The 27,824-nt window shown below is 45.7% G+C and overlaps 1 protein-coding gene across 1 annotated transcript; it reads left to right on the top strand.

Moving 5' to 3' along the window:
* Nucleotides 1-1,282: 1,282 nt before the first annotated feature.
* On the top strand, nucleotides 1,283-11,850 carry LOC129702596 (fibrinogen alpha chain-like). The gene is made up of 6 exons (XM_055644395.1): nucleotides 1,283-1,431; nucleotides 2,204-2,311; nucleotides 2,401-2,584; nucleotides 3,517-3,662; nucleotides 8,638-9,629; nucleotides 11,731-11,850. The coding sequence occupies exons 1-5, from the start codon at nucleotides 1,384-1,386 to the stop codon at nucleotides 9,595-9,597; spliced, it is 1,446 nt and encodes a 481-aa protein (XP_055500370.1). The 5' UTR covers nucleotides 1,283-1,383; the 3' UTR covers nucleotides 9,598-9,629; nucleotides 11,731-11,850.
* Nucleotides 11,851-27,824: the final 15,974 nt, after the last annotated feature.

Here is a 27,824-nt window from a genome sequence, read left to right as displayed (position 1 = left end):
AATTCTTTGCCACAGAAGGTTGTAGAGGCCAAGTCAGAGGATATTTTTAAGGCAGAGATAAATTCTTGATTGGTACGGGTGTCAGAGGCTGTGTGGAGAAGGCAGGAGAAATGGGTTAGGAGGGAGAGATGGATCAGCCATGATTGAATGGCAGAGTAGACGATGGCCTAATTTTTCTCCCATCACTTATGAACTTATGACCTTAAAACAGACCATGAGTTCAGGGGCTCAAGCCCAATGGGGGGCCACACAGTGGGAGCTCAGCACCAGCTGCTCATTCAGTTTGTGCATCACCTATTCAATGTTGGGGCATTCGTGGAGGATCCCTACTGATATGTCCTACAGTTTTGCACCACGTTTTCCAGAGATGCTGTCTGACCCACCAAGTTGCAACATCTTGTGACTTTTTTGGTAAACCAGCACCTGCAGTTCCTTCTGTCCCTCTCTTAATTAAATATTAATCAATATTAATTATAATAGTGATATAATATCAAGCGGGGGGGGGGGGGGGGGTTGGTTGGTGTGTGTTGTTTAGTGGAGTAGTTAGTGTGTGTGTGTGATGCTGCACGTTGGGGGGACAGGACCCAACTGGTCCCACTTGGTCTAGTTTCATTTAAAAGCTATGGTGAGGAGGAGAACCACTGCAAACTTCTTCCCCAAAGAATTATTACTGAGGTGATAAATTTGAATTGAATCGAATAGAATGTTATTGTCACATGTGAAATTCTTTGCTTGCATTCTGTCCCAAGGTATACAAATAGTCTCCCATAAAGGGCACTTACAGTTACAAATCCCCCCCCCCCCCCCCCCCCCCCCCCCCCCATGATCCAATTCCCCTGTTGTTCTTTCTTTCCCCCTCCCTCACGGCGGTCCCAACACGCCGTGACCTCCTTTGTTTTTACCCCCGGCAGCAGCGTCCCCACTTCCACGTGTTCGGTCCTCATCCGTCGGTCGGCGCCACCATCGTCCGCCGCACTGACCTCTCCACTAACGCTGCCGGGTCCCCTCCTGACGCCTCCGTGATGCTGACCCCGGCCCCAAAATCAATACATTTTATTAGTGAGGTGTGGGGGGTGGGGGGTGGGGGCCTTTATTATTTTATTTTCTTGACGAGATGCTGTTAAAATACAGTATTATTCCTATTCTGAGATTTTTTCCATGGTTGAAGCAACCCTTTAGAATGTTGATTTTTGACATACCACCAGACTTTAGGGCAGTCAAAGACATTGCACTAGCATTGTGAAACGGATGAACAGTAAATATTTGACAGACCTTCCCCTTTCCTGATAAACAGGGTGTCGAAACATCGACTGTCGATTTTTGGATCAAAACTTGACAGAAGGGGAAAAGGCAAGACATTGTGGAAGCTCCTGAGCTGGTACAATGAGGGGATCATTTGTCTTAGGTTTGTTAATATGCATCGTTAATGCGGTAAGTTTGCTTTTATTGGCCTGCTAGAGCAAGCAGATTTATCCAGTTAAAACTTCTTATTTTAATTACCGTAAACTCTCTTTGCAGAAGCAAAAGAGAATTTGGCACTTTAATTTCGATTTATTTAAAACAGCCTTCACATTTGCATTGTTCATTGTCATAGAGTCATAGAGTGATACAGTGTGAAAACAGGCCCTTCGGCCCAACTTGCCCACACCGAACAACATGTCCCAGCTACACTAGCCCCACCTGCCCGCGTTTGGTCCATATCCATCTAAACCTGTCCCATCCATGTACCTTCTCCTTGGGTATTGCGTGCACAGCCTAAAGTTATAGGACAACTTGTTCTATTTGATCTTATTTGATTGTGCCCACCAGGTTGATTGCATTCGTCGAAACAGGGCAGACCAGCTGAAGGTTGCAATCTCACACCCCATCCATATGCCTGTCTGCTTCTTCAGACAGTTAGGATCCTAATGTTAGGATAGTCCCAGCCTCAACTACCTCCTCTGGCAGCTTGTTCCATACACCTACCACTCTTTGTGTGAAATAGTTACCCCTCAGATTTCTATTAAATCTTTTCCCCTTCGCCTTAAACCTATGTCTTCTGGTCCTTGATTTACCTACACTGGGCACGAGACTGTGCATCTACACAATCTATTCCTGTCATGACTCAATACACCTCCGGAACCCTTTTGGATGAAAGGTTTGTAACAAAGCATTGCCTGTGTAAAATTAATGGCCTTTTCTTTGATTTTTTTTAACCATCAAGGAAGATATTATACTTGGGCCCCGTGGCCCACGACCTAACAATCAGGCAACTTCAAGATCTTCATGTTCAGAAGAGAAGAAATGGCCAATCTGTACTGATGATGACTTGGTAGGTGGAACAGTCGTCATCTCACTCTTTGTGAAGATTTATTATATTGAAAGGAAATGATACAATGTAATTGTGCATCATTACCACAGGGGTCCAAGTGTCCTTCTGGGTGCAGAATGCAAGGATTAATAGACGTTCAAAATCAACAAAATGATGACCGGGTTCGAGATATCCGTGAGAATTTGGAAAGTTATTCCAAAACGTTTCAGAATACTCACATCACTGTGAATAACGCTGTCAACAGAATGAGACATACTCTGGAAGGAGAGGAAAGTGAGTGCATGCAGTGTTTTATAGTTATTTCAAAAAATGTCACCTTTTGTGTTCGCCTAAACAGAAAGAGTTTACGCACATTTAACGTAATTTGTTTTTTCCCTTAACATGTAACTAATTCACTGGGATTTTCATGTTCCCATGTTTATAAGAAGTCAGATCCTCTTTGCAAGGGTCTGCAGTGACCATTATTTTTATGTTATTTTCCCCCTACCTGCTAAGAATATAAAGATTCTGTGGAGGTCAAGTAAAGCAAAACTGCCAATAATATTTTGTTCCAGAAGGAACTGCAGATGTTGGAAAATCGAAGGTTGACAAAAATGCTGGAGAAACTCAGAGAGTGAGGAAGCATCTATGGAGCGAAGGAAATAGGCAAGGATTCGGGTCGAAACCCTTCTTCAGACAAAAATCCGTCTGAAGAAGGGTTTCGACCTAAACAGAAAGAGTTTAAAGTTACGCAAATTTAACATAAATTGTTTTTTCCCCTTAACATGTTGTCACTAATTCATTGGGATTTTCACGTTCCTAGGTTTACAAGAAGTCAGATCCTCGTTCCATAGGTCTGCAGTAACCATTATTTTTAGGTAGACAAAAATGCTGGAGAAACTCAGCGGGTGAGGCAGCATCCATGGAGCAAAGGAATAGGTGACGTTTCGGCACGAAATGTTGCCTATTTCCTTCGCTCCATAGATGCTGCCTCACCCGTTGAGTTTCTCCAGCATTTTTGTCGACCTGCCAATAATATTGACAACATTAGCTAATAGGAACGATTCGTGCCTATATTTTATGGTAGCTTTAAAGTCTTCCCGCTAGCTCGATCATATAACTGTTAAATATTACTCGGGATTTAAGAAAGAATGAAGTTATTGCCTTTACAGCTTATTCCCGTCTATAATTTCCACACAGACTTTGTATTTTTACTGTCTCTTTAGGATTTGGTGACACCTACTATCGGCAAGTAGATCATCTGAATTCCAGACTTGTCATTTTACAGAACAGGATCAATCAACAAATTTATAGAATAAACCAACTACGAAACAGCATTTTGAAACAGTTCACTGACATTACAAGACTGGAGGTAACAACTTCATAGAATCGTAGAACTGTGCAGTGCGTCACCCATGATATTTGTAGTACCTATCTACATCAATCCCTCTGGCCTATATCAGGTCCATAACCCTTTCATCCTGTTTGATCAAATTTCCTGTGCGCATTGTTATTCTCCCCTTTTACCTTAAAACTGTGCTGTCCAATGCTAGACTCCCCTGCCCTGGGATAAAATCCCTGACTATTTTTGCCCATCATAATTGTATAAACCTCTCCAAGGTCATTCCTCAGTCTCCTATATTCCAGTGAGAATAAAACCAGTCTTTCCATAGAAACATAGAAAATAGGTGCAGGAGGAGGCCGTTGGGCCCTTCGAGCCAGCACCGCCATTCATTGTGATCATGGCTGATCATCCGCAATCAATAACCCGTGCCTGCCTTCTCCCCATATCCCTTGATTCCGCTAGCCCCTGGACCTCTAAAAAACCCTCTTTTAAATTAATCCAGTGAATTGGCCTCCACTGCCTTCTGTGGCAGAGAATTCCACAAATTCACAACTCTCTGAGTGAAAAAGATTTTTCTCATCTCAGTTTTAAATGGCCTCCCCTTTAATCTTTGACTGTAGCCCCTGATTCTGGGCTCCCCCAACATTGTGACATTTTTTTCCTGCATCTAGCTTGTCTAGTCCTTTTATAATTTTATATGTTTCTATAAGATACCCTCTCATCCTTATAAATTCAAAAGTGAATACAAGCCCAGTCTTTCAAATGTTTCCTCATGTGACAGTCCTGAAATCCCGGGGATTAACCTCATGAACCTACCCTACACTGGCTCAATAGCAAGGATGTACTTCCTCAAATTAGGAGACCAAAACTGCACACAATGCTCCAGATGTGGTCTCACCAGGGCACTGCATATCTGCAGAAGGACCTCTTTACTCCTATACTCAAATCCTCTCATTATGAAGGCCAACATGCCATTAGTTTTCTTCACTGCCTGCTGTACCTGCACATTTGCTTTCAGTGTACAAGGACACCCAGATCTCTTTGCACTTCCCTTTTCCCTAACCTGACACCATTGTGATAATAATTTGCCTCCATGTTCTTGCCGCCAAATTGGATAACCTCACATTTATCAACATTATACTGCATCTGCCTTGCATCTTCCCACTCACTCAACCTGTCCAAGTCATCCTGCAACCTCCTAGCATCATCTTTGCAGTTCACACTGCCACCCAACTTTTTGTCCTCTGCAAATTTGCTAGTGTTACTTTTAATTCCATCATCTAAATCATTAATATATATTGTAAATAGTTGCAGCCCCAGCACCGAGCCTTGGGGCACTTCATTTGTCACTGCCTGCCATTTTGATAGGGACCTGTTTATTCCTACTCTTTGTTTCTTGTCTGCCAACCAATTCTCTATCCATGTCAATCCCTTACCCTCAATACCATGTGCTCTAATTTTTCCCACTGATCTCCTGTGTGGGACCTTACCAAAGGCTTTCTGAAAGTCCAGGTACACTACATCCACTGGCTCTCCTTCATCCATTTTACATGTCACATCCTCAAAAAATTTGGGAAGATTAGTCAAGCAGGAGTGCCCCATCACAAATCAATGCTGACTTGGACCAATCCTTTTACTGCCATCCAAATGCGCCGTTATTACTTCTTTAATAATTGACTCCAGCATCTTCCCCATCACCGATGTCAGGCTATCTGGTCTGTAATTCCCCATTTTCTCTCTCGCTCCTTTCTTGAAAAGTGGGATAACATTACCTACCCTCCAATCCACAGGACCTGATCCTGAATCTATAGAACATTGGAAAATGATCACCAATGCATCCACGATTTCTAGAGCCACCTCCTTGAGTACCCTGGGATGCAGACCATCAGGCCCTGAGGATTTATCAGCCTTCAGTCCCATCAATCTACCCAATACTATTTCTCGCCTAATGCAAATTTCTTTCTGTCTCCCTAGATCCTCTGGCCTCTAGTCTTCTTCTTGTTTATGGCATGCACAGCCTAAAGTTGTAAGGCAATTTGTTCTGTTTGATCTTCTGTTTGTGCACACCAGGTTGTTTGCATTCGTCGAAACAGGGTGGACCACGTGAAGGTTGCAATCTCCCACCCCTGTCCTCTAGTACATCTGGGAGATTGTTTGTGTCTTCCTTAGTGAAGACATAACCAAAGTACCTGTTCAACTCTTCTGCCATTTCCTTGTTCCTAATAATAATTTCACCTGTTTCTTGTCAGCCACGGTTGCCCCTTACTCCCCTTAGAATCTTTCTTCCTCTGGAATGAAATGATCCTGCATTTTCTAGATTATGCCCAGAAATTCCTGCCATTGATGTCCCACCGTCATTCCTGCTAGGATCCTTTTCCAGTCGATCTTGGCCAGTTGCTCTCTCATGTCTTCATAGTCCCCTTTGTTCAACTGCATCGCTGACACTTCTGATTTAACCTTCTCCCTCTCAAATTGCAGATTAAAACGTATCATATTATGGTCACTATCTCCTGGTAGTTCCTTTACCTTGAGATCCCTTATTAAATCTGGTTTATTAGACAACACTAAATCCAGAATTGCCTTCTCTCTGGTAGGATCCAGTACAAGCTGCTCTAGGAATGCATCTCGGAGGCACTCAACAAACTCCCTTTCATGGGGTCCAGAACCAACCTGGTTGGTTTCCAATCTTTCCTCATAACTACAGCCCTCCATTCCAGGCACCATCCTGATTAATATATTCTATACTCTCTATAACTACCTCATTCTGCAGACCAAAAATGTACATAATACTGTGTTTTGTACAGCTTCAATCTGATGTCCCAATACTTGGACTCATGTGTAGGAAGGAACTGCAGATGCTGGTTTAAACAGCCACAAAATGCTGGAGTAACTCAGCGGGACAGGCAGCATCTCTGGAGAGAAGGAATGGGTGACGTTTCGGTTCAAGACCCTTTTACAGATTGAGAGTCAGGGGAGAGAGAGATACATAGATAAGGAAGTGGAAAACAGGACAAAGGGGATGGCGATCAAGGAAAATGTAGAATAGATCATTGTTGGCTGGGAGAAGGTAACAACAAAGCAAACAGAGATAAAATGTAGTCGGAGACAGTCAGACTGGTGGGAGAACTGGGAAGGTGGAGGGATGGAGAGAGAGGGAAAGCAAGGGTGACCTGAAGTTAGAGAAGTCAATGTTCATACCACTGGGGTGAAAGCTGCCCAAACAAAATATGAGGTGCTGTTCCTCCAATTTGCACTGGGCTCACTCTGCCAGTGGAGAAGGCCCAGGACAGAAGGGTCAGTGTGGGACTGGGAGTGGAGTCAAAGTGTTTAGTCTATACTTGTACTCATTACCTTGGCCTATGAAGGCTTGCACACCAAATACGCTCTTCACCACCCTATCCCTCTGTGCCTTCATTTAAAAGTCATTTTGTACAACAAAATGTTCCATTTACTCTATATGTTCTACCAAAATGCATTACCTCACACTTGCATGGATTCTCCATCAAATGCCTGATCACAACCTTCTTCACTACCTATGACCCCACCAATCGTGGTAACATCTGTAGACAACATATATGCCTATCCAAGTATTTCGTAAATACAACAAACCAGTGTTTGCAGCGCCAATACATCTGGACACCATTTGTTGTAGACTTCCAGTCTGAAAATACACCCATCCCCCACCACCTTCTAGCACCAAGCTAATTTTGGGTCTAATTTTCCAACATGCCTCAGACCCATCATGCTTTAACTTTCTGGATCAGCCTACCATGCAGGAGCAAACAGCAAATTGCTGGAGGAACTCAGTGGGCCAGGCTGCATCTGTGGAGGGAAATGGACAGACCCTGTTTTGTGTCCAGACCCTTCTTCAGACAGGCTGGACCTTGTCAAAAGTCTTACAAAAGTCCATGAAATCCATAGCTACCATTCTGCCATCATTAACATGCATAGTTACTCAAAACTCAATTGGATTTGTGTGGATTAGGGCAGTCATGGTGGCGCAGTGGTAGAGTTGCTGTCTTCCAGCTCTTTCAGCGCTGGAGACCCGGGTCCGATCATGACTATGGGCGCTGTCTGTACGGAGTTTGTACGTTCCCCCATGACCACGTGGATTTTCTCCGAGATCTTCGGTTTCCCACCACACTCCAAAGACGTACAGGTTTGCAGGTTAATTGGCTTGGTAAATGTAAAAATTGTCCCTAGTGTGTATAGGATAGTGTTAATGTGTGGGGATCGCTAGTCAATGCGGACTCATTGGGCCAAAGGGCCTGTTTCCGCTCTGTATCTCAAAACTAAACTAATCTAAACATGATATCTCATGTTCTGAAGATCATGCCGACTCCGTCTAATCACCCTCTGCCACTCCAAATGCCTTTTCATTCATTTAAAACTTTACTTTTTATTATATTCTCCTATTATTGCAGAGGGAAGTTTAGCTCATATTTCAAATTCAAGAACAAAGTTAGTTATAAGGAGGTAGACAAAAGTGCTGGAGAAACTCAGTGGTTGAGGCAGCATCTAAGGAGCGAAGGAAATAGGCAACGTTTTGGGCCAAAACCCTTCTTCAGGCCTTAGGGATTGCTATATGTTGTGCAGCTGAGGTGATTCATGGCTGAAGTGGTCATTGCTCGGGTTTTATCAGCTCAATTATTTTATTTAGAAACATAGTAAATGTGCAGGAGTAGACCATTCGGCCCTCCGAGCCAACTGATCATGGTTGATCCTCCTAAATCAGTACACCGTTCCTGCTTTCTCCCTGTATCCCTTGATTCCGTTAGGCCCAAGAGCTACTGTATATCTAACTTTCTCATTTGTACCTACTACCTGGCACATAGCCCAGTCTGTTTTAACACCTGGACCTCATGAGCTCATCATTGAATTCAGTAACCAAATTGCATATGGAAAACGGAAAGAAGATAATTTCAATTTGAATTGGTTTTAAAAGATAATTTGCATTGTTCAATATGTTTTTAAAATCCTCCAAATGATTCTTATTTGTTAGGTTGACATTGATATCAAGATACGAGCTTGCAAAGGATCTTGTAAAAAATCGTTCGTTTACCGCATTGATGAAGAAAATAATGCACGACTGGAGAAACATTTTCGATCTCTGTCCTCACTCAAAATTGATCTGATTCAATACAGAAAACCATCACACACATTCAAATTGAAAACTGTAACTGAAACCTCGAACCTGTTTAAAAGTGGGCTTACAGACGGAGGAACATATCCTCATTTCTGGGAACACGTAAATACACAGGAATTTACCCTGGAACCACTTACTAAAGATACTGAAAGTGTTAATTGTGATCAAACCTTTTGTCCAACTCCACAATCAAATGTAAAAATAGCGACTGATGCACATGGTGGAAGTGGCATATATTCGGAGGGTGGTATACATTCTAGTGGAGATGAGCACTCAGCAGTCACAAAAACTGATTCAGGCCACGGTTCACACAGTACAACATACACTTCACATGGGTCTGTAATTACTAAAACAGTCATTTCAAAAGATGGCGAAGTTGTCAAAACAGTTACAACGAGTGTGTCTGATACTGACCCTTCCTCACTTTGGGAACAAATAAAAGGTCAGGTTAAGGGAGTTGATCTTGACTTAACTAATGTTGAGAGTCATCGGACTTCAGGCACAAAAATCACTACATCTAAGTCCGGTGGTCAAACAGTTCATACAAAGTCAATCACATTCGGTGACGACTTAGATGACATTTCAAACCTCGGGGAATACACTGATTTTAGCAATTTAGAGGAGAGCGGGCCAAGTGCCGCAATGGAGGGCATTAGTGGGTCAACAAAAACAGTTACAGTTTCTCACGCAACTAAAACACAAAGCTGGTCCAGTGGCGGTAATGCCAAGGGATTCGTAGATCTCCAGGCTGCAGATGAGCCCAGTGTTCCTGCTGGTGAAACTATAGCCGATGAGCAACCAATCGCTTCGAAATGAACGATGATGACATGAAGTCAGCATTATAAAAGGTAGGTTCAATAGCTATACCTTCTTTAATTATATGTTATGAACTGCTTACATAGAATGTTGAACAGTACAGCATAAGAACAAGTGCATATGAAGGAACTGTAGATGCTGGATTAAACCGAAGATAGACACAAAATGCTGAAGTAACTCAGCAGGACAGGCAGCATCTCTGGAGAGAAGGAATGGGTGACATTTCGGGTCAAGACCCTTCTTCAGACTGATGCCACCCATTCATTTTATCCAGAGATACTGCCTGTCCCGCTGAGTTACTCCAGCATTTGTGTCCATCTTCAGCATAAGAACAGGCCCTTCGGCACACAATGTTTATGCTGAACATGACGCCAAGATCAACTCTTATCTGCCTGTACATAACCCATATCCCTCCATTTCCTGCATATCCGTATGTCTATCCAAAAGTCTCTTCAATGCCATTATCGTATCTGTATCAATCACCACTCCCAGATTGGGTAGAACGGTAGCACGACGCTTACAGCACCGGAGACCCGGGTTCGATCCCAACTACAGCTGCTGTCTGTACAGAGTTTATACGTTCTCCCCATGACCACGTGGGTTTTCTCTGAGATCTTCGATTTCCACACTCCAAAGGCATGCAGGTTTGTAGGTTAACTGACTTGGTATCGATGTAAATTGTCCCTAGTGTGTGTAGGATAGCATTAATGTGCGGGGATCGCGGGTCGGTGCGGATTCGGTGGGCCGAAGGGCCTGTTTCCACATTGTATCTGAAAGCTAAACTAAAGTTAAAAAACAGTGCATTCCAGTCACACACCACCCACTGTAAAAAAAACGTAACCAAAATATCTACTTTGCCCATCTCACCTTCAAGCAAGATGTCCTCTAATATCTGATTTGTTATTTTTAATGTTCAAAATCAGAGATATAGTAGTTATATCAACTGAAGTAGAAGCATGTTGATAGAATAAATATTTGTTTTCTATAAAAACCTTTACTAATGCTTGAGAAGAGAATAATCGGAGTCGAAGAGCATTGATATTGTCCAAGAATCACTGTCTTTTCTTTCCAAATAGGTAATTTGAAATGCATACTCTCAGCCTGTTACTTTGGGATCAAAATATGCAATACATCCATTAGACATCCTGGTCAATATCAGTCCTATTTTTCCTTGTTTTTTTCCAGGATTGACTATCACAACAATGGTTAGAAAAAAACTCAATGCAATGATTGTACCACATGGGGGTTAACATGAGAGAAGTATTTCTCAAGAGCAATCACAGCAATTTGTATTTTATGGTAGACAAAAATGCTTCTTCAGCCTGAAGAAGGGTTTTGGCCCGAAACGTTGCCTATTTCCTTCGCTCCATAGATGCTGCCTCACCCGCTGAGTTTCTTCAGAATTTTTGTCTACCTTCGATTTTCCAGCAACTGCAGTTCCTTCTTAAACAACTTGTATTTTATAACTTCTTTGGTAAATTTGAAAAACCAAGGCATGTTTTGCCAATATTTGTTAATGTATGACACTGCCAAAAAAATAAAAAATTGGAGGGAGTGCATAACCAAATGTATACATTTTAAAGGTGATCCAAATGGAAGATAGATTTATCAAGAGGCAGTAAAGTTTAGACTGTAAATTCCTGTATCTGGATGTTAGATCTGATAGTGTAGATGTGATTAGGGGCAAAGGAATTGGGATGCAAAATGCAACGTGACATTTAAAACTGACATTTCTTCGAGAATTTTAAGTGGATGGGAATGGTGAAACCATAGTAGTATTTGTGAACAATTGCAAGCATTTCAAGCTAAAACATAAGACGCTGGTAATACTCAACATGATAGGAAGGATGACATTTCAAATGTGATGGGGAAGGTGCGGGGAAGGGGAGTCAGTGTACTCCACAACAGCAGGGGGAGGAGCTGTACAGTTTGATAGCCACTAGGAAACAGGATCACTGGGATGATGCAAGCGATAATCAAACTAATCGCCCGTTTTACTGATGCTGGCTGATAGATACTGACCAGAAATTCTGAGAATTCACCTGCTCATCTTCTAATATTGCAATGTGATCTTTTTGATGGGTGCTGTGAAATCTGAAGGCTATCTAAAGGTGCACCTGGTTTATTTTGCAGCAAACCAAGAGAATGGAAAACTTCACAAAACGCTTTCGGCCTTTATCAACTACTTGCTGGTTACTGGTTCAAGAAGAAAGCCTTTCCTCACTCATTTCAATAAAGATATGCTACAATGGACATGAGCTGGGTTTTTGTTTGTTCGATTACCGGTAATACCAAAAAGAGCTTGCTTCTTATTGATCAAAGAACCAACTAAACTACTGGAATACAGGTCAGACAGCATTGCTGGAGAAAATGTATAGGTGAGGTTTCTGGTTGAGACCCTTCGTCTGACTGAAGGGTCTCGACCCGAAACGTCACCTATTCCTTTTCTCCAGAGATATTGTATGACCTGTTGAGTTACTCCAGATGTTTGTATCTATCTACGGTTTAAACCAGCATCTGCAGTTCCTTCTTACACTACGGGAAGGAGCTGATACACCCGATTCTGGTTCAAACTCAAAATCTGTACAGATCAATTTAAGGGTCAACAGATCAATGAGCTGTTATTGCTATTTTATACTTTAGACCAATAAATATTCGGAAGGATGTCGACAAACACATTTTCATACACATTGGAGAAATACATGATAACATTGAGAGATAGATACAAAAAGCTGGAGTGACTCAGTGGGACAGGCAGCATCTCAGGAGAGAAAGAATGGGTGAAGTTTCGGGTCGAGACATTTCTTCAGACTTAATGTCAGGGGAGAGGGAGTCTAGAGATAGAAAAATAGGCGCAGGAGTAGGCCATTCGGCCCTTTGAGCCAGCACCGCCATTCAATATGATCATGGCTGATCATCCAAAATCAGTACCCCGTTCCTGCTTTTTCCCCATAACCCTTGATTCCTTTAGCCCTAAGAGCTAAATCGAACTCCCTCTTGAAAACATCCAGTGAATTGGCATCCACTACCTTCTTTGGAAAAGAATTCGACAGATTCACAACTCTCCTAGTGAAAACGTTTTTCCTCATCTCAGTCCGAGATGGCCTAGCACTTATTCTTAAACTGTGGCCCCTGGTTCTGAACTCCCCCAACATGGGGAACATTTTTCCTGCATCTAGCCTATCCAATCCTTTAAGAATTTTATATTTTTCTATAAGATTCCTCCTCACCTTTCTAAATTATTGTGAATACAAGCCCAGTCGACCCATTCTTTCAGTCTTGCCGTTCTGGGAATTAACCTACGCTGCACTTCTTCAATAACAATTATGTCCTTCCTCAAATTAGTAGACAAAAATTGCACACAATACTCCAGGAGCAGTCTCACCAGGGCCCTGTATTACTGCAGTAGGACCACCTTCCTCCTAAATTCAAATCCTCTCGCAATGAAGGCCAAAATGCCATTAGCTTTCTTCACTGTCAGCTGTACCTGCATGCTTACTTTCAGTGTTGAAGATGGAACTGCAGATGCTGGAGAATCGAAGGTTACACAAAAAAGCTGGAGAAACTCAGCGGGTGCAGCAGCATCTATGGAGCGAAGGAAATAGGCAACGTTTCGGGCCGAAACCCTTCTTCAGACTGATCGGGGGCGGGGGTGGGCGGGGACAAGAAAGGAAAAAGGAGGAGGAGCCCGAAGGCTGGGGGATGGGAGGAGACAGCAGGGGGACTGAGGAAGGGGAGGAGACAGCAAGGACTAACAAAATTGGGAGAATTCGATGTTCATGCCCCCGGGATGCAGACTCCCCAAACGGAATATGAGGTGCTGTTCCTCCAATTTCCGGTGCTGCTCGCTGTGGCCATGGAGGAGACCCAGCACAGAGAGGTCGGAGACGGAGTGGGAGGGGGAGTTGAAGTACTGAGCCACCGGGAGGTCAGTTTGGTTATTGCGGACCGAGCGGAGGTGTTCGGCGCAACGATCGCCCAACCTCCGCTTGGTCTCACCGATATAGATCTGCTGACATCTAGAGCAGCGGACGCAATAGATGAGGTTGGAAGAGATGCAGGTAAACCTCTGTCGCACCTGGAACGATTGCTTGGGTCCTTGAACGGAATCGAGGGGGGAGGTAAAGGGACAAGTGTTGCATCTCTTGTGGTTGCAAGGGAAAGTGCCCGGGGAGGGGGTGGTACGAGAGGGAAGGGAAGAATTGACAAGGGAGTTATGGAGGGAGCGGTCTTTGCGGAAGGCAGATATGGGGGGAGATGGAAAGATGTGGCGAGTGGTGAGGTCACGTTGGAGGTGGCGAAACTGACGGAGGATTACTTTTTGTATGTGACGGCTGGTGGGGTGAAAGGTGAGGACTAGGGGGACTCGGCCCTTGTTGCAAGTGGGGGGATGGGGAGAGAGAGCAGTGTTGCGGGGTATGGAAGAGACCCTGGTGCGAGCCTCATTTATGGTGGAGGAGGGGAACCCCCGTTCCCTGAATAATTAGGACATTTCAGATGTCCTGGTGTGGAACGCCTCATCCGTGCAGCAGATGCGGCGTAGACGGAGGAATTGGGAGTAGGGGATGGAGTCCTTACAGGAAGCAGGGTGGGAAGAAGTGAAGTCCAGATAGCCATGGGAGTCAGTGGGTTTATAGTGTATGTCGGTCAGAAGTCTATCACCTGCAATGGAGATAGTGAGGTCAAGGAATGGTAGGGAAGTGTCGGAAATGGTCCAGGTGTATTTGAGTGCCGGATGGAAGTTAGTGGTGAAGTGGATGAAGTCAGTCAGTTGTGTGCGGGTGCAGGAGGTGGCACCAAAGCAGTCGTCGATGTAGCGGAGGTAGAGGTCGGGGATGGGGCCCTGGTATGTATTGAACAAGGATTGCTCGACGTAACCTACAAATAGGCAGGCATAGCTGGGGCCCATGCGTGTGCCCATAGCTACGCCTTGTATTTGGAGGAAATGGGAGGAGTCGAACGTGAAGTTATTGAGGGTAAGGACCAGCTCCGCTAGGCGGAGTAGAGTGTCAGTGGCTGGGTATAGGTTGCTTCTCTGGTCGAGGAAGAACCGGAGGGCTATGAGACCATCGTGGTGGGGGATGGAGGTGTAGAGTGACTGGACGTCCATGGTGAAGATGAGGGGGTGAGGGCCTAGAGAATTGAATGCGCGGAGACGACGGAGAGTGTCTGAGGTGTCTTGAACATAGGTAGGGAGGGATTTAACCAAGGGTGATAGGATGGAGTCAAGGTATTTGGAAATGAGTTCGGTGGGACACGAACAGGCAGAGACAATGGGTCTTCCGGGGCAGTCAGGTTTGTGGATTTTAGGGAGAAGGTAAAATCGGGCTGTGTGGGGCTGGGGAACGATGAGGTTGGTGGCTCGGTCGGGTAGGGCATTGGAATGGATGAAGTCGGTGATGGTGCTGGAGATTGTGGCCTGGTGCTCGTCAGTGGGGTCATGGTCCAGGGGTAAGTAGGAGGAGGTGTCCGAGAGTTTGCGCGTGGCCTCAGCTTTGTAGAGATCGGCTCGCCAGACTACCACGGCACCTCCCTTGTCAGCGGGTTTGATAACCAAATCTGTGTTGTTGCGGAGTGAGTCGATGGCAGAACGTTCATGTGGTGAGAGATTGGAGTGAGACAGGGGAGTGGAGAAGTTGAGGCGGTTGATGTCGCGACGGCAGTTATTGATAAAAAGTTGGCCAAAACTGCTCACAATATTCCAAATGCGGCCTGACCAGCACCTTATAGAGCCTCAGCATCACATCCCTGTATTGAACCCATCACAAAGAAAGTTCATCAGCGACTCAGAAGCCCAAACTGATTTGGTTGTTGAAAGAAAACTCCATTGGACTTGTGTAAGGTGCGGATGGAAACTCTATCAAACTTCTGCAGGAGTACAGGAGCACAATGATTGATGGAGCTGGAAGCCTCACTCGGGACTGACAATGAGCCCCACCGCGGGCCGTGGACTTTACCATCGAGAGCCCGCAGTCTCGGGGAGAGGCCGAGTCAGGAAGCTCCAACGACGCAGAGGTTCGACCAGCCCCGACCCGTGGTCCGATCAACCGGCGCGGAGGAGCTGACATCCCCCCCGATGTTGGAGCTTGCTCTCCCCGACACGGGGGGCCCAAATGCCGCCGGCTACGAGAGTCAAGGTCGTCCAATCAAGGGAGTGTTCGAGACCCCCGACCGCTGGAGAACAAAGAAGGGAAGAGATTGAACTATTTTTCGCCTTCCATCACAGTGAGGAATGTGGAGGAGTCACTGTGGTGGATGTTTATGTTAAAATGTGTTTTGTGTGTTCCGTTGCTTTTTATTTGTATGACTGACTTGGCAAATGAAATTCCTCGTCTGTTGCAAAACATACTTGGCTAATAAAGTATGATTGTGATGAATATAGAACTGGAATGAACAGGTGATCACAGCAGGAACTGCAGATGCTGATTTACACCAAAGAAAAACACAAAGTGATGGAGTAACTCAGCGGGTCCGGCAGCATCTCTGGAGAAAAGGAATGGGTGATGTTTTGGGTCGAGACCCTTCTTGAACAGTTTAGTTTCTTGTCACGTATACCAAGTTACAGTGAAAAGCTTTTGTTGTGTGCTAACCAGTCAGCAGGAAGACAAAACGTGATTACAATCAAGCCATTCTTCAGACTGAACGCAAACGTCACCAATTCCTTCGCTTCAGAGATGCTGCCTGACCCGCTGAGTTACTCCAACACTCTGTGAAACGTCACCTATCCATGTTCTCCACAGATGCTGCCTAACCCGCTGAGTTACTCCAGCACGTCACCTATCTATGTTCTCCACAGATCACCCGCTGAGTTACTCCAGCACTCTGTGAAACGTCACCTATCCATGTTCACAGAAAAATCTCTTAAAGATAGCGGATAGGGAGAAGGCAGGAAGGAACGGGGTACTGATTGGGGATGATCAGCCATGATCACATTGAATGGCGGTGCTGGCTCTAAGGGCCGAATGGCCTACTCCTGCACCTATTTTCTATTGTCAAGCTGGAAAGTGTTCAGCGATGTTGCCAGGACTAGAGGGTGTGAGCTATAGGGAGAGGTTGAGTAGGCTGGGTCTCTATTCCATGGAGCGTAGGAAGATGAGGGGTGATCTTACAGAGGTGTACAAAATCATGACAGGAATAGATCGGGTAGATGCAGAGTCTTTTCCCCAGAGTAGGGGAATCGAGGACCAGAGGACATAGGTTCAAGGTGAAGGGGAAAAGATTTAATAGGAATTCGACGGGTAATTTGGACACTCTGAGGGGTGATAAAATACTCCTGACCCAGGGTAAGGTGAGGTGGGGGAGGGGTGGTGATGGGGAGGGTGGATGGGGAGGGTGGGAGTGGGTGGAGAGGGTGGTGAAGGGGGGGGGGGGGGGGGGTGGGGGGGGGGGGGAGGGGGGGGTGGGGGGGGGGGGGGGGGGGGTGGGAGGGGGGGGGAGGGGGGAGGGGGGTGGGAGGATGGGGAGGGTTGGATGGGTGAGGAGGGTGGTGAAGGGGGGAGTGGAGGATGGGGAGGCAGAGGGGGAGCATGTCATGTGGGTTGTAAAGCCACCACCACTACCACATGTACTCTCTCACCTTGAGCTTCCCCTCCAGGGTGTGTGAGCGCTTGAAGCTGGAGTTCTTGTTCTCGGCTGTGATGGCACTGATGGCTCCCGTCTTCACCAGCATCTTGGCCTCCACTGTGGCCCTGGCTGTGTCGGTCAGCGACTGGTCGTACAGCGCTGGGCGGTGGGGGAGGGGGGGGGAAGGTGCTGAACACCAGTTAGCGTGGGGCGGGGAGAGGGGCCGCTGCGGGGGAGACACACAAAAATCTTTTAAACAACTCGAAGGGCCGAATGGCCAATCCTGCACCTATTGTCAAGCTGGAAAGGGTTCAGAGATGTTGCCAGGACTAGAGGGTGTGAGCTATAGGGAGAGGTTGAGTAGGCTGGGTCTCTTATTCCATGGAGCGTAGGAGGATGAGGGGTGATCTTATAGAGGTGTACAAAATCATGAGAAGAATAGATCGGGTAGATGCAGTGTCTCGTGCCCAGAGTAGCGAATCGAGGACCAGAGGCCATGGGTTCAAAGTGAAGGGGAAAAGATTTAATAGGAATCCGAGGGGTAACTTTTTCACATAGTTGGGTGTATGGAACAAGCTGCCAGAGGAGGTAGTTGAGGCTGGGTCTATCCCAAGTTTAAGAAACAGTTGGACAGGTACATGGATAGGACAGGTTTGGAGGGAATTGGACCAAGCGCGGGCAAGTGGAACTAGTGTAGCTGGGAAATTGTTGGCCAGTGTGGGCGAGTTGGGCCGAAGGGCCTGTTTTCAAACTGTATCACTCTATGACAGGCAGCATCTGTAGAGAACATGGATAGATGACGTTCCACAGAGTGCTGGAGTAACTCAGCGGGTCAGGAAACATAGTAAATAGGTGCAGGAATAGGCCATTCGGCCCTTCGAGCCTGCACCGCCAATCAATATGATCATGGCTGATCATTACCAACTCAGTATCCTGTACCTGCCTTCTCTCCCTTTAGCCACAAGGGCCACATCTAACTCCCTCTTAAATATAGCCAATGAACTGGCCTCAACTACCTTCTGTGGCAGAGAATCCCAGAGATTCACCACTCTGTGAGAAAAATGTTTTCCTCATCTCGGTCCTAAAAGATTTCCCCCTTATCCTTAAACTGTGACCCCTTGTTCTGGACTTCCCCAACATCGGGAATCTCTAGTGAACATGGATAGGTGATGTTTCACAGAGTGCTGGAGTAACTCAGCAGCATCTCTGGTGAGAAGGAATAGGCGACTTTTCGAGTCAAGACCCTTCTTCAGACTCCCTTTCAATTGCGTTACCTGCTTAACAATGATGTGTTTTTCCGTTTTTTTTTTTTTTTTTAAGTGAAGCAGTGTGAAATTGTGAGCATCAGTGATAGGATGAGAATTTTTATACTGACGAATTGTAATGTTTACGTTGGCCTAAAATCGGACACCTTGATAGTGTCCTCTGTGATGTTCAAAGGAAAGACTCTGAACTCTGAACAGAAAGGGAGCGGGGGTGGGGGGGGGTCAAAGATATAATGTAGTCGGAGACAGTAAGACTAGTGGGAGAACTGGAAAGGGGGAGAATATGGAGAGAGAGTGAAAGCAAGGGCTATCTGAAGTTAGAGAAGTCAATGTTCATACCGCTGGGGTGTAAACTAACCAAGCAAAATATGAGGTGCTGTTCCTCCAATTTGTGCTGGGCCTCACTCTGACAATGGAGGAGGCCCAGGACAGGAATTCAGGATTGGGAATGGGAGGGGGAGTTGAGGTGCTGAGCCACCGGGAGATCAGGTGGGTTAAGACAGACTGAGCGGAGGTGTTGAGCGTTATTCAGTGAGGAGGAGGTCACTGCGAGGTCACCGACAGCGTTTGATGCCTCCCTGGATGCTCTGAGCTCCTGAACTCTGCTTCTTCAAGGCCAGCAACACTTTCTTCTGCAAACGGAACATTCCTGGTTATGTACCGGGAGCCACAACGACCCTCTATCACCCCCCCCCCCCCCCCCCTCCCCCCCCTCTATCACCCCCCCCCCCCCCCCTATCACCCACCCCCCCCCACACCCCCTACACCCCCACCCCCCCCTCCCCCTCTCCCCCCCTCTCCTACCCCCTTATCCCCTCTCCTGTCCCCCCCCCCCCCTACCCCCCCCCCCCCCCCCCTCCCCCCCCCCCCCCCCCCCCCCCCCCCCCCCCCCCCCCCCCCCCCCCCCCCCCCCTCCCCCCCCCCCCCCCCCCCCCCCCCCCCCCCCCCCCCCCCCCCCCCACCCCCCCCCCCCCCCCCCCCCCCCCCCTCCCCCCCCCCCACCCCCCCCACCCCCCCCTCCCCCCCTCTACCCCCCCCCTCACCCCCCCCTCACCCCCCCCCCCCCCCCTCACCCCCCCGCCCGCTCTCCCCCCCCCCTCTCTCCCCCCTCCCACCACCACCCCCCCCACACCCCCCACCCCTCCCACACCCCCCCCTCTCACCCCCCCCCCACCCCCCCCCTCTCACCCCCCTCTCCCCCCCCCCCCCTCACCCCCCTCTCCCTCAATGTCAGATATTCACCCCACAGACTTCCACCCTCCACTCCAACCCCCCCCCAACAACCTCCTTCCTCCTCATCATCCCATGACCTCCTCCCCTCCCCCTCCATCCACCTGCCTCTCCCTTTCCCTCCATCGCCTCTCCCCATCCACCTCCCCTCCCCTCTCCCCCCCCTCTCCCTCACCTATCCTCCCTCCCCCCCCATTATCCCCCCCCCCTCTCTTCTCCATCCATCACTGGCCTCTCCTCTCCCATTCATCCCCCCTCTACCTCCCCCCATCTATCTCCTCCCCCCCCATCACAACACCCCCCCCCCCTCTCTCCCCTCCCCCCTCTCTCCCCCACTGTCACCCCCCCCACGTGTTTCCTCAGCGTGCTGCTGTACTTTCTCCTCTCTCTCTCTCTCTCTCTCTCTCTCTCTCTCTCTCTCTCTCTCTCTCTCTCTCTCTCTCTCTCTCTCTCTCTCCCCTCCCTCTCTCTCTCCCCCCTCTCCCCTCTCTCTCTCTCCCCTCCACCCCCACCTCCTTCTTCCTCAGCTTGATCTCTCTCCATCTCACCCTCCTCCACCATGCCCCCTCTCTCTCCCCCACCGTGCCCTACCCACTCTCTCTCCCCACTCCCCCTCTCTCTCACCCCCCTCTCCCCCCCCCCCTCCTCCACCCTCCCCCCCTCTCTCTCCCCCCCCCTTCTTCCTCAGTTTGCTGTACCCCCCCTCTCCCCCCCCCTACCTTTTTTTTCCTCAGCTTGCTCTACTCTCTATCTCTCCCACAAAGTCAATTGTATTTGTCACATGCACATTAATGCAGTGAAACGAACCCCCCCACCCTCTGTCTCCCTTTCCCACCTCCCCCAAATTATGTGCTATAAAAATAAAATTGACTTGACTTTTGTCCCCTGTATTTTGTCTTCCCCTCACCTCCACCCTCCTCCTCTGTCTCCCCCTGTGTTAGTGAGTGTGTTAGATAGTGGGTGGGTGTGTGTGTGTGTTAGTGAGTGGGTGTGGGAGTGGTTGTGAGTGAGTGTGGGTGATTTAGTGTGGTTATGAGTGTGTGTGTGTGTGTTAGTGAGTGTGTTAGATAGTGGGTGTGTGTGTGTGTGTGTTAGTGAGTGGGTGTGTGGGAGTGGTTGTGAGTGAGTGTGGGTGATTTAGTGTGGTTATGAGTGTGTGTGTGTGTGTTAGTGAGTGGGTGTGGGCGTGTTAGTGAGTGGGTGTGAATGGGTTTGGGAGTGAGTTTTCTCATATTAGTCCTAAAAGATGTCCACCTTATCCTTTAACTGTGACTTTAATGGTGGCCGATTGGGAAAGGGGGAGATGCAGCGAGACCTGGGTGTCATGGTACACCAGTCATTGAGGTAGGCATGCAGGTGCAGCAGGCAGTAAAGAAAGCGAATGGTATGTTAGCTTTCATTGCAAAAGGATTTGAGTATAGGAGCAGGGAGGTTCTACTGCAGTTGTACAGGGTCTTGGTGAGACCACACCTGGAGTATTGCGTACACAGTTTTGGTCTCCAAATCTGAGGAAGGACATTATTGCCATAGAGGGAGTGCAGAGACGGTTCACCAGACTGATTCCTGGGATGTCAGGACTGTCTTATGAAGAAAGACTGGATAGACTTGGTTTATACTCTCTAGAATTTAGGAGATTGAGAGGGGATCTTATAGAAACTTACAAAATTATTAAGGGGTTGGACAGGCTAGATGCAGGAAGATTGTTCCCGATGTTAGGGAAGTCCAGGACAAGGGGTCACAGCTTAAGGATAAGGGGGAAATCCTTTAAAACCGAGATGAGAAGAACTTTTTTCACACAGAGAGTGGTGAATCTCTGGAACTCTCTGCCACAGAGGGTAGTTTGAGGCCAGTTCATTGGCTATATTTAAGAGGGAGTTAGATGTGGCCCTTGTGGCTAAGGGGATCAGGGGGTATGGAGAGAAGGCAGGTACGGGATACTGAGTTGGATGATCAGCCATGATCATATTGAATGGCGGTGCAGGCTCGAAGGGCCGAATGGCCTACTCCTGCACCTAATTTCTATGTTTCTATGTGACTCTTTGTTCTGGATCCTTTAACTGTGACTACTTGTTCTGTAGTGGGTGTGGGTGAGTAGGGAGTGGGTGTGAGTGTGACTGGGTGTGTGTGAGTGGGTGAGTGAATGTGTGTCTGAGTGTGTGTGTTAGTGGTAGGGTGAATTTTGTAAATGCACTGTTAAAACATTAGATCTGTTGAACTTGTTAACAGAGTATACACTTGGTGACCTGTTTCCAAATGTTTGTGTTAGCTTAATAATACTATTAACAATTCCAGCCACAGTAGCTTCTGCAGAGAGGTCATTTAGCAACATCAAGCTGACTAAAATTATTTAAGGTCTACAATTAAGGTCTACAAAGCGAATGGTATGTTAGCATTCATAGCAAAAGGATTTGAGTATAGGAGTATAGAGAGGTTCTACTGTAGTTGTACAGGGTCTTGGTGAGACCACACCTGGAGTATTGCGTACAGGTTTGGTCTCCTAATCTGAGGAAAGCCATTCTTGCCATAGAGGGAGTACAGAGAAGGTTCACCAGACTGATTCCAGGGATGTCAGGATTGAGGGGGGATCTTATAGAAACTTACAAAATTCTTAAGGGGTTGGACAGGCTAGATGCAGGAAGATTGTTCCCGATGTTGGGGAAGTCCAGGACAAGGGGTCACAGTTAAGGATCAGGGGGAAATCTTTTAGGACCGAGATGAGAAAAACATTTTTTTACACAAAGAGTGGTGAATCTGTGGAATTCTCTGCCACCGAAGGTAGTTGAGGCCAGTTCATTGGCTATATTTAAGAGGGAGTTAGATGTGGCCCTTGTGGCTAAAAGGATCAGGGGGTATGGAGAGAAGGCAGGTACAGGATACTGAGTTGGATGATCAGCCTCGAAGGGCCGAATGACCTACTCCTGCACCTATTTTCTATGTTTCTACAATGTCTCAGAAATGTCTTGTGGATTTAGCCAGGCTAAGTATTGAATCAATCATTGCCAGAACAATAACGTTTTGTGCTGTGATCGGAATTTTTCACAAAAAAAGGCCAGGAAAGCTCTTTAATTAAAGTAAATAATTATGTCATTTCATGATCTGATCTGCTTTGAAATACAGATTTTTTTTGTGTGAATTCTTCCTCCTTATCAGTATTGTAGCATAAAAAAAGATGTTCAAAACAAATGTGCATTCTTCTTTCTGATCATTTTATTTTATTTATATTCATCATGGAGGGAGTATAGGAGCATGAGGCCTGAAATGCAGAAAATCAACAGAGCGTTCCATTCCACCCCTCTCTCATCTTCTATACCCCTTTTTGCCTTTCAGGCTACAGCTCATGGCGTAAACCGGCAGTGGATAAAAACAGGATGACTAATGGAGAAGGGACGGGGCCCGAAAGAAACTTTGTACCCACTGATAAAATTCCTCTTAGAGGCCCCGTGTACAAGCACACCCAGGTCTCGTTGCACCTCCCTTTTTCCTAATCTGATACTATTCAGGTAATTATCTGCCATTCTGTTCTTGCCACCAATAAGGATGGCCTCACATTTATCCACATTATACTGCATCTGCCATGCATCTGCCCACTCACCCAACCAATCCAAGTCACCCTGCAGCCTCATAGCATCCTCATCGCAGCTCATGCTGCCACCCAGCTTTGTGTCATCTGCAAACTTGGAGATGTCACATTTAATTATCTTATCTAAATCATTTATACTGTAAATAACTTGGGTCCCAGCACTGAGTTTTAGTCACTGTGTGTCATTATGTAAAGGACCTGGTAATTCCTACTCTTTGCATTCTGTCTGCGAACCAGTTCTCTATCCATGTCAATACCCTACCCCCAATAGCATGTGCTCTTATTTTGCATACTAATCTCTTGTGTGGGACCTTGTCAAAGACTTTTTGAAAGTCCAAATACACCACATCCACTGGCTCTCCCTTATCCATTCTACTTGTTACATCCTCAAAAATTCCAGAAGATTAGTCAAGGAAGATTTCCCCTATATAAATCCATGCTGGCTTTGACCGATCCTGTTACTGCTTTCCAGATGCACTGCTATAACATCTTCCCCACTACTGGTCTATAATTCCCTGTTTTAGGCTGTGGGCCAAAGTGCTTTTTTGTTTAAGTTTGTGACCCAAATCACGTAACTACCTGAATTTGTAACATATTGTGTAAAAATATTATAGAATTCATACCTGAAACTTGTCAAGACAAAAACCTGCATATTTAAAAAATATGAGAAAAACCTCCAGTTTTCCGAGTAGTAATTGTCCAATCAAAGCACCTTTGACATTGAGATCAGACGCCAATTGACCATTCACTCCCTTTGTTTCATGGTCGCTAGGTAGCGAACACTCTGGGATCATGGCTTCCTCCGAATTACATCAAAACAATAGCAAGGTTTCCAAGGAATAAAGGGAATGCTAACCTTGCTGATCATTTTGTTTTAGAGTTGATTTATCTTTATAAAGTTATGATGTGAACTGTTAAATAAAAATGATAAATAACAAATGTAGAGCTGTGGTTAGGATTAGGGTCAGTCAGTCAGTAGGAATGTTACATATCAATGAGTGGATGAACCAGAACTTCCTCCAGCTCAATGCAAATAAGACAGAAATTATTGTCTTTGGTCCCAAAAAAATAAGGCTAGAGGTGAGTGCTCAACTCAACTCAATTGCACTGAAAACCACAGACAAAGCCAGAGACCTTGGTGTAGTTATGAACTCGGATTTAAATTTTAACAGCCATATAAAGACTATTACCATCTAAAAAATATTACAAGAATCAAGGAATTTCTGTCCAAAGAAGACACTGAAAAACTTGTTCATGCATATATTTTTAATAGGTTAGATTATTGTAATGGCATCTTTACAGGTCTCAATAAAAAATCAATTAAACAACTGCAGCTTATCCAAAATGCCGCTGCCAGAGTCTTGACCAACACCAAGAAAATGGACCACATTACACCTGTCCTTAAATCTTTGCACTGGCTCCCTGTGTGTAAGAGGATAGATTTTAAAATTCTGTTACTGACCTACAAGGCACTGAATGGTCCAGGTCCAAAATACATCTCTGACCTACTTGTTGTATATGAGGCGCCTAGACTCCTCAGGTCTTCAGGGACAGGTTTACTCTGTGTTCCCAGGGTCAGAACTAAAAAGGCTGAAGCAGCATTCGGTTTTTATGCTCCACACCTGTGGAACAAGCTCCCTGAACACCTGAGGTGTGCACAGACTGTAAGCGCATTTAAATCAGGCTTAAAAACACTGTTGTTTACTATAGCTTTTCCACAACCCAACATGCAGGTAATCTTAACCGTCTAATTTTAACCCTTTTATGTGCTTTTTAAAATCGTTTTATTGTTTCATTGACGTTGTTTTATTTTTCATACATTTGACGTAGTGCTTATTTTGCAATTTTTAATTATTGACTATTTTATTTTTTCTTTCCTGTAAAGCACCTTGAATTGCTGTTTGCACCAATGGTGCTATACAAATAAACTTTCCTTTGCCTTTGCCTTTAAAACATTTTGAGATTTAAAAAATCAAATCCGTAATTTATCTCATCAGATAAAGCACAAAAAAACTTGATGCCTAATTCACTTTCGTATCTTCAGTATTAAAAAAAGTTATGGTCATTTCCATACTCAGAAATTAGCATCTTGTTCCTTATTGCTTTTCCATTAATTTAACACAAAAGCTGTGATCAAGGACAGTCAATTGACATAAAAGCCCATAACTTTAATAAAAATTAAGAGAACTGAATAAAATGTTCAGTTATTATAGATTGAAGCATTCTGAAACAAATATGATGCATCTTACTTTGATGGACTGAAATTAAAGTATATAATTAGTTAATTACCTAATTAAATAGCTAATTACAAAATTAACCGTTGTGACGGAAATAGTAATAAACACCCAGACTGCTTTAAAAATTCAAAAATGTGATATTCTCAAGATCAGAACTTTAATATTAATCACAGCAATGAAGGAGGAAACAATATCCTGGCCTGGATCTCAAATGAAGGGAGGGAGAAAAATACTGGGGTGAGTTTTAATACTTGCAGGGACAATACTTACTGATGAGCCTGGGCTAGTACATGCCTGATGGGCCGAATGAACTCTTTAAAAAAGATCTGAGCAGCTTCTCAGTGAAAGGCAACTTTTCTGGACTTTTCCTGGCCTGGCACGGGCCTTTTGGGCCAAAATGCTCCTCCTGGGCTAATAAGGGCATTTGGGGCTAAAGGGACTAGTTTCCTCGACTATTAGGGGCCTTGTGGGCCGAATTAGTGGTTTCAGGCAGGGCAAACAACTAATTTCATTTCATTTCCAATTGCATTGCAGATTCAAGCTCAGGGCAGGCTGAATAGCTCATTGCATTTTCATTTCACTTCCATTGCCATTGCAGTTTCAAGCACAGGGCAGGCGAAGACAAACAATTGATGGCATTTTCATTTCATTTCCATTGCCATTGTAGTTTCAAGCACAGGGCAGGCGAAGACAAACAATTGATGGTATTTTCACTTAATTTCCATTGCTATTGATGTTTCAAGCACAGGACAGGCCAAACAACTCATTTCATGTTCATTAAGGGATAGCAAATCATTTATTCAAGTACATTGCAGACTTACAGTGTTCTGTAGTTTCCCAGCTCAGACAGAGAGTTGTGACCTCTCCCTCGCCATCTTGCAGATAGACTGAGCCACGCCCACACTTCCGGGTTTTATAGTCCCTCCCACCAGAAGGGGCGTGGCCTTCATGGCAGTGATTGCCAGGAGAGGGAATCAAAAAGTTGTAAACACTGCCCAGGCCATCACTGGCTCTGACCTCCGCACCATCGGAGGGATCTATCGAGGTCGCAGCCACAGAAAGGCAGCCAACAACATCAAAGACCCATCCTGACCACACACTCATTTCACCATTGCCATCGGGAAGAAGGTACAGGAGTCTGAAAACTAAGGTCCAAGTTCAGGAACAGTTTCTTCCCTACAGCCATCAGGCTATTAAACACGACAACAAATAAGCTCTGAACTGCAACAAACTATTACTATTATTGCACTATATTCGCTATTTATTGAGTATGTGTGCATATGCATACACACACTGAATTTTTTCTTCTTCTCCCATTATGTATTATGTTGTGCTGCAGCAAGTAAGAATTTCATTGTCCTATCTGGGACATATGACAATAAAACACTCTTGACTCTTGATATGTGTGAAGAAGGGTCTCAAGCTGAAACGTAACCAATTCCTTCCCTCCAGAAATGCTGTTGTGAGATTCAAAAATCACAAATGCTCTTGAGACAAATTCAGACAAAGAAGTGTTTTTATTAATTTCATATTCTGCAGAATAGGTGCCTCTCCTCTGATGTCCCCTAGAGGCACACCGAAGATGGAGATGCTTTTTATCTTTATACATTTCATTTCATTGTTATCACATTCTCATCCCTTCCCATTGAGCTTCTTCCAATCATAACATAAAGCCCTGTTTCCCACGAGAACGTCGGGGAACGCCCACCTAACGTCAAAGACACCTCCCCTATCATGCATCGCATGTGCATTTAAATTAGGCATCTTGTCATAGTGGGTGTGTGTACATATTCATGTAATCTCATCAAGCATGCGTAGTTGAGCGTGACTTTGTGTCCCTTTCCCCTTCGTTCTAATTTCTTTACTATCTCCTGCTGAAGTCTTTCTACTGCTACTTTATATCTAGAATTTCTCTCTGTTCTTATATCGTTACTTTCTAATCTACTAGCAGTCTGGTTTCTGCCTTATTTCTTTCTAAGTTATTTTTCTATCCCTAGTCTAAATCAACCATGCCTGTTAACTCTTTCCTCACAATCCATCCTTTTCGTTTTGCTACGCACCCTTGATTTACACTATCTCCTCCTTTTCTAATGCTAGCAGAAGGTTCTTCACCTCCCTATCCTCCTCTCGTAGGTCATACTGTGTTCTGAGGGCCATTATGGTGGCTGCACTGTTCTTCGTCAGGGCTGTTTCTATCAATCGCTGAGCCAATCCCCGTATGCAGGGAATGATACAACATCCGAACAAACACAGTAACCCCACCATGACTATCACTGTTGTTAGGGCAGATGTAAAGATGTGCTCCCATTTCCCAAACCAGGAGTCTAGAAACCCAGTCCAGGAGGTGTCAAC

Source organism: Leucoraja erinacea, chromosome 1 (assembly GCF_028641065.1).
Source record: "Leucoraja erinacea ecotype New England chromosome 1, Leri_hhj_1, whole genome shotgun sequence".
NCBI classification, from domain to species: Eukaryota; Metazoa; Chordata; class Chondrichthyes; order Rajiformes; family Rajidae; genus Leucoraja; species Leucoraja erinaceus.
This window is presented reverse-complemented; position numbering and strand designations above follow the sequence as displayed.

Bases quoted from the DNA above. Each gene is read 5' to 3' on its own strand.
- LOC129702596 (XM_055644395.1), top strand. From the start codon at position 1,384: ATGAGGGGATCATTTGTCTTAGGTTTGTTAATATGCATCGTTAATGCG. The intron at 2,312-2,400 runs GTAGGTGGAACA...TCATTACCACAG, and splicing joins TCTGTACTGATGATGACTTG to GGGTCCAAGTGTCCTTCTGG. The intron at 3,663-8,637 runs GTAACAACTTCA...CTTATTTGTTAG, and splicing joins CTGACATTACAAGACTGGAG to GTTGACATTGATATCAAGAT.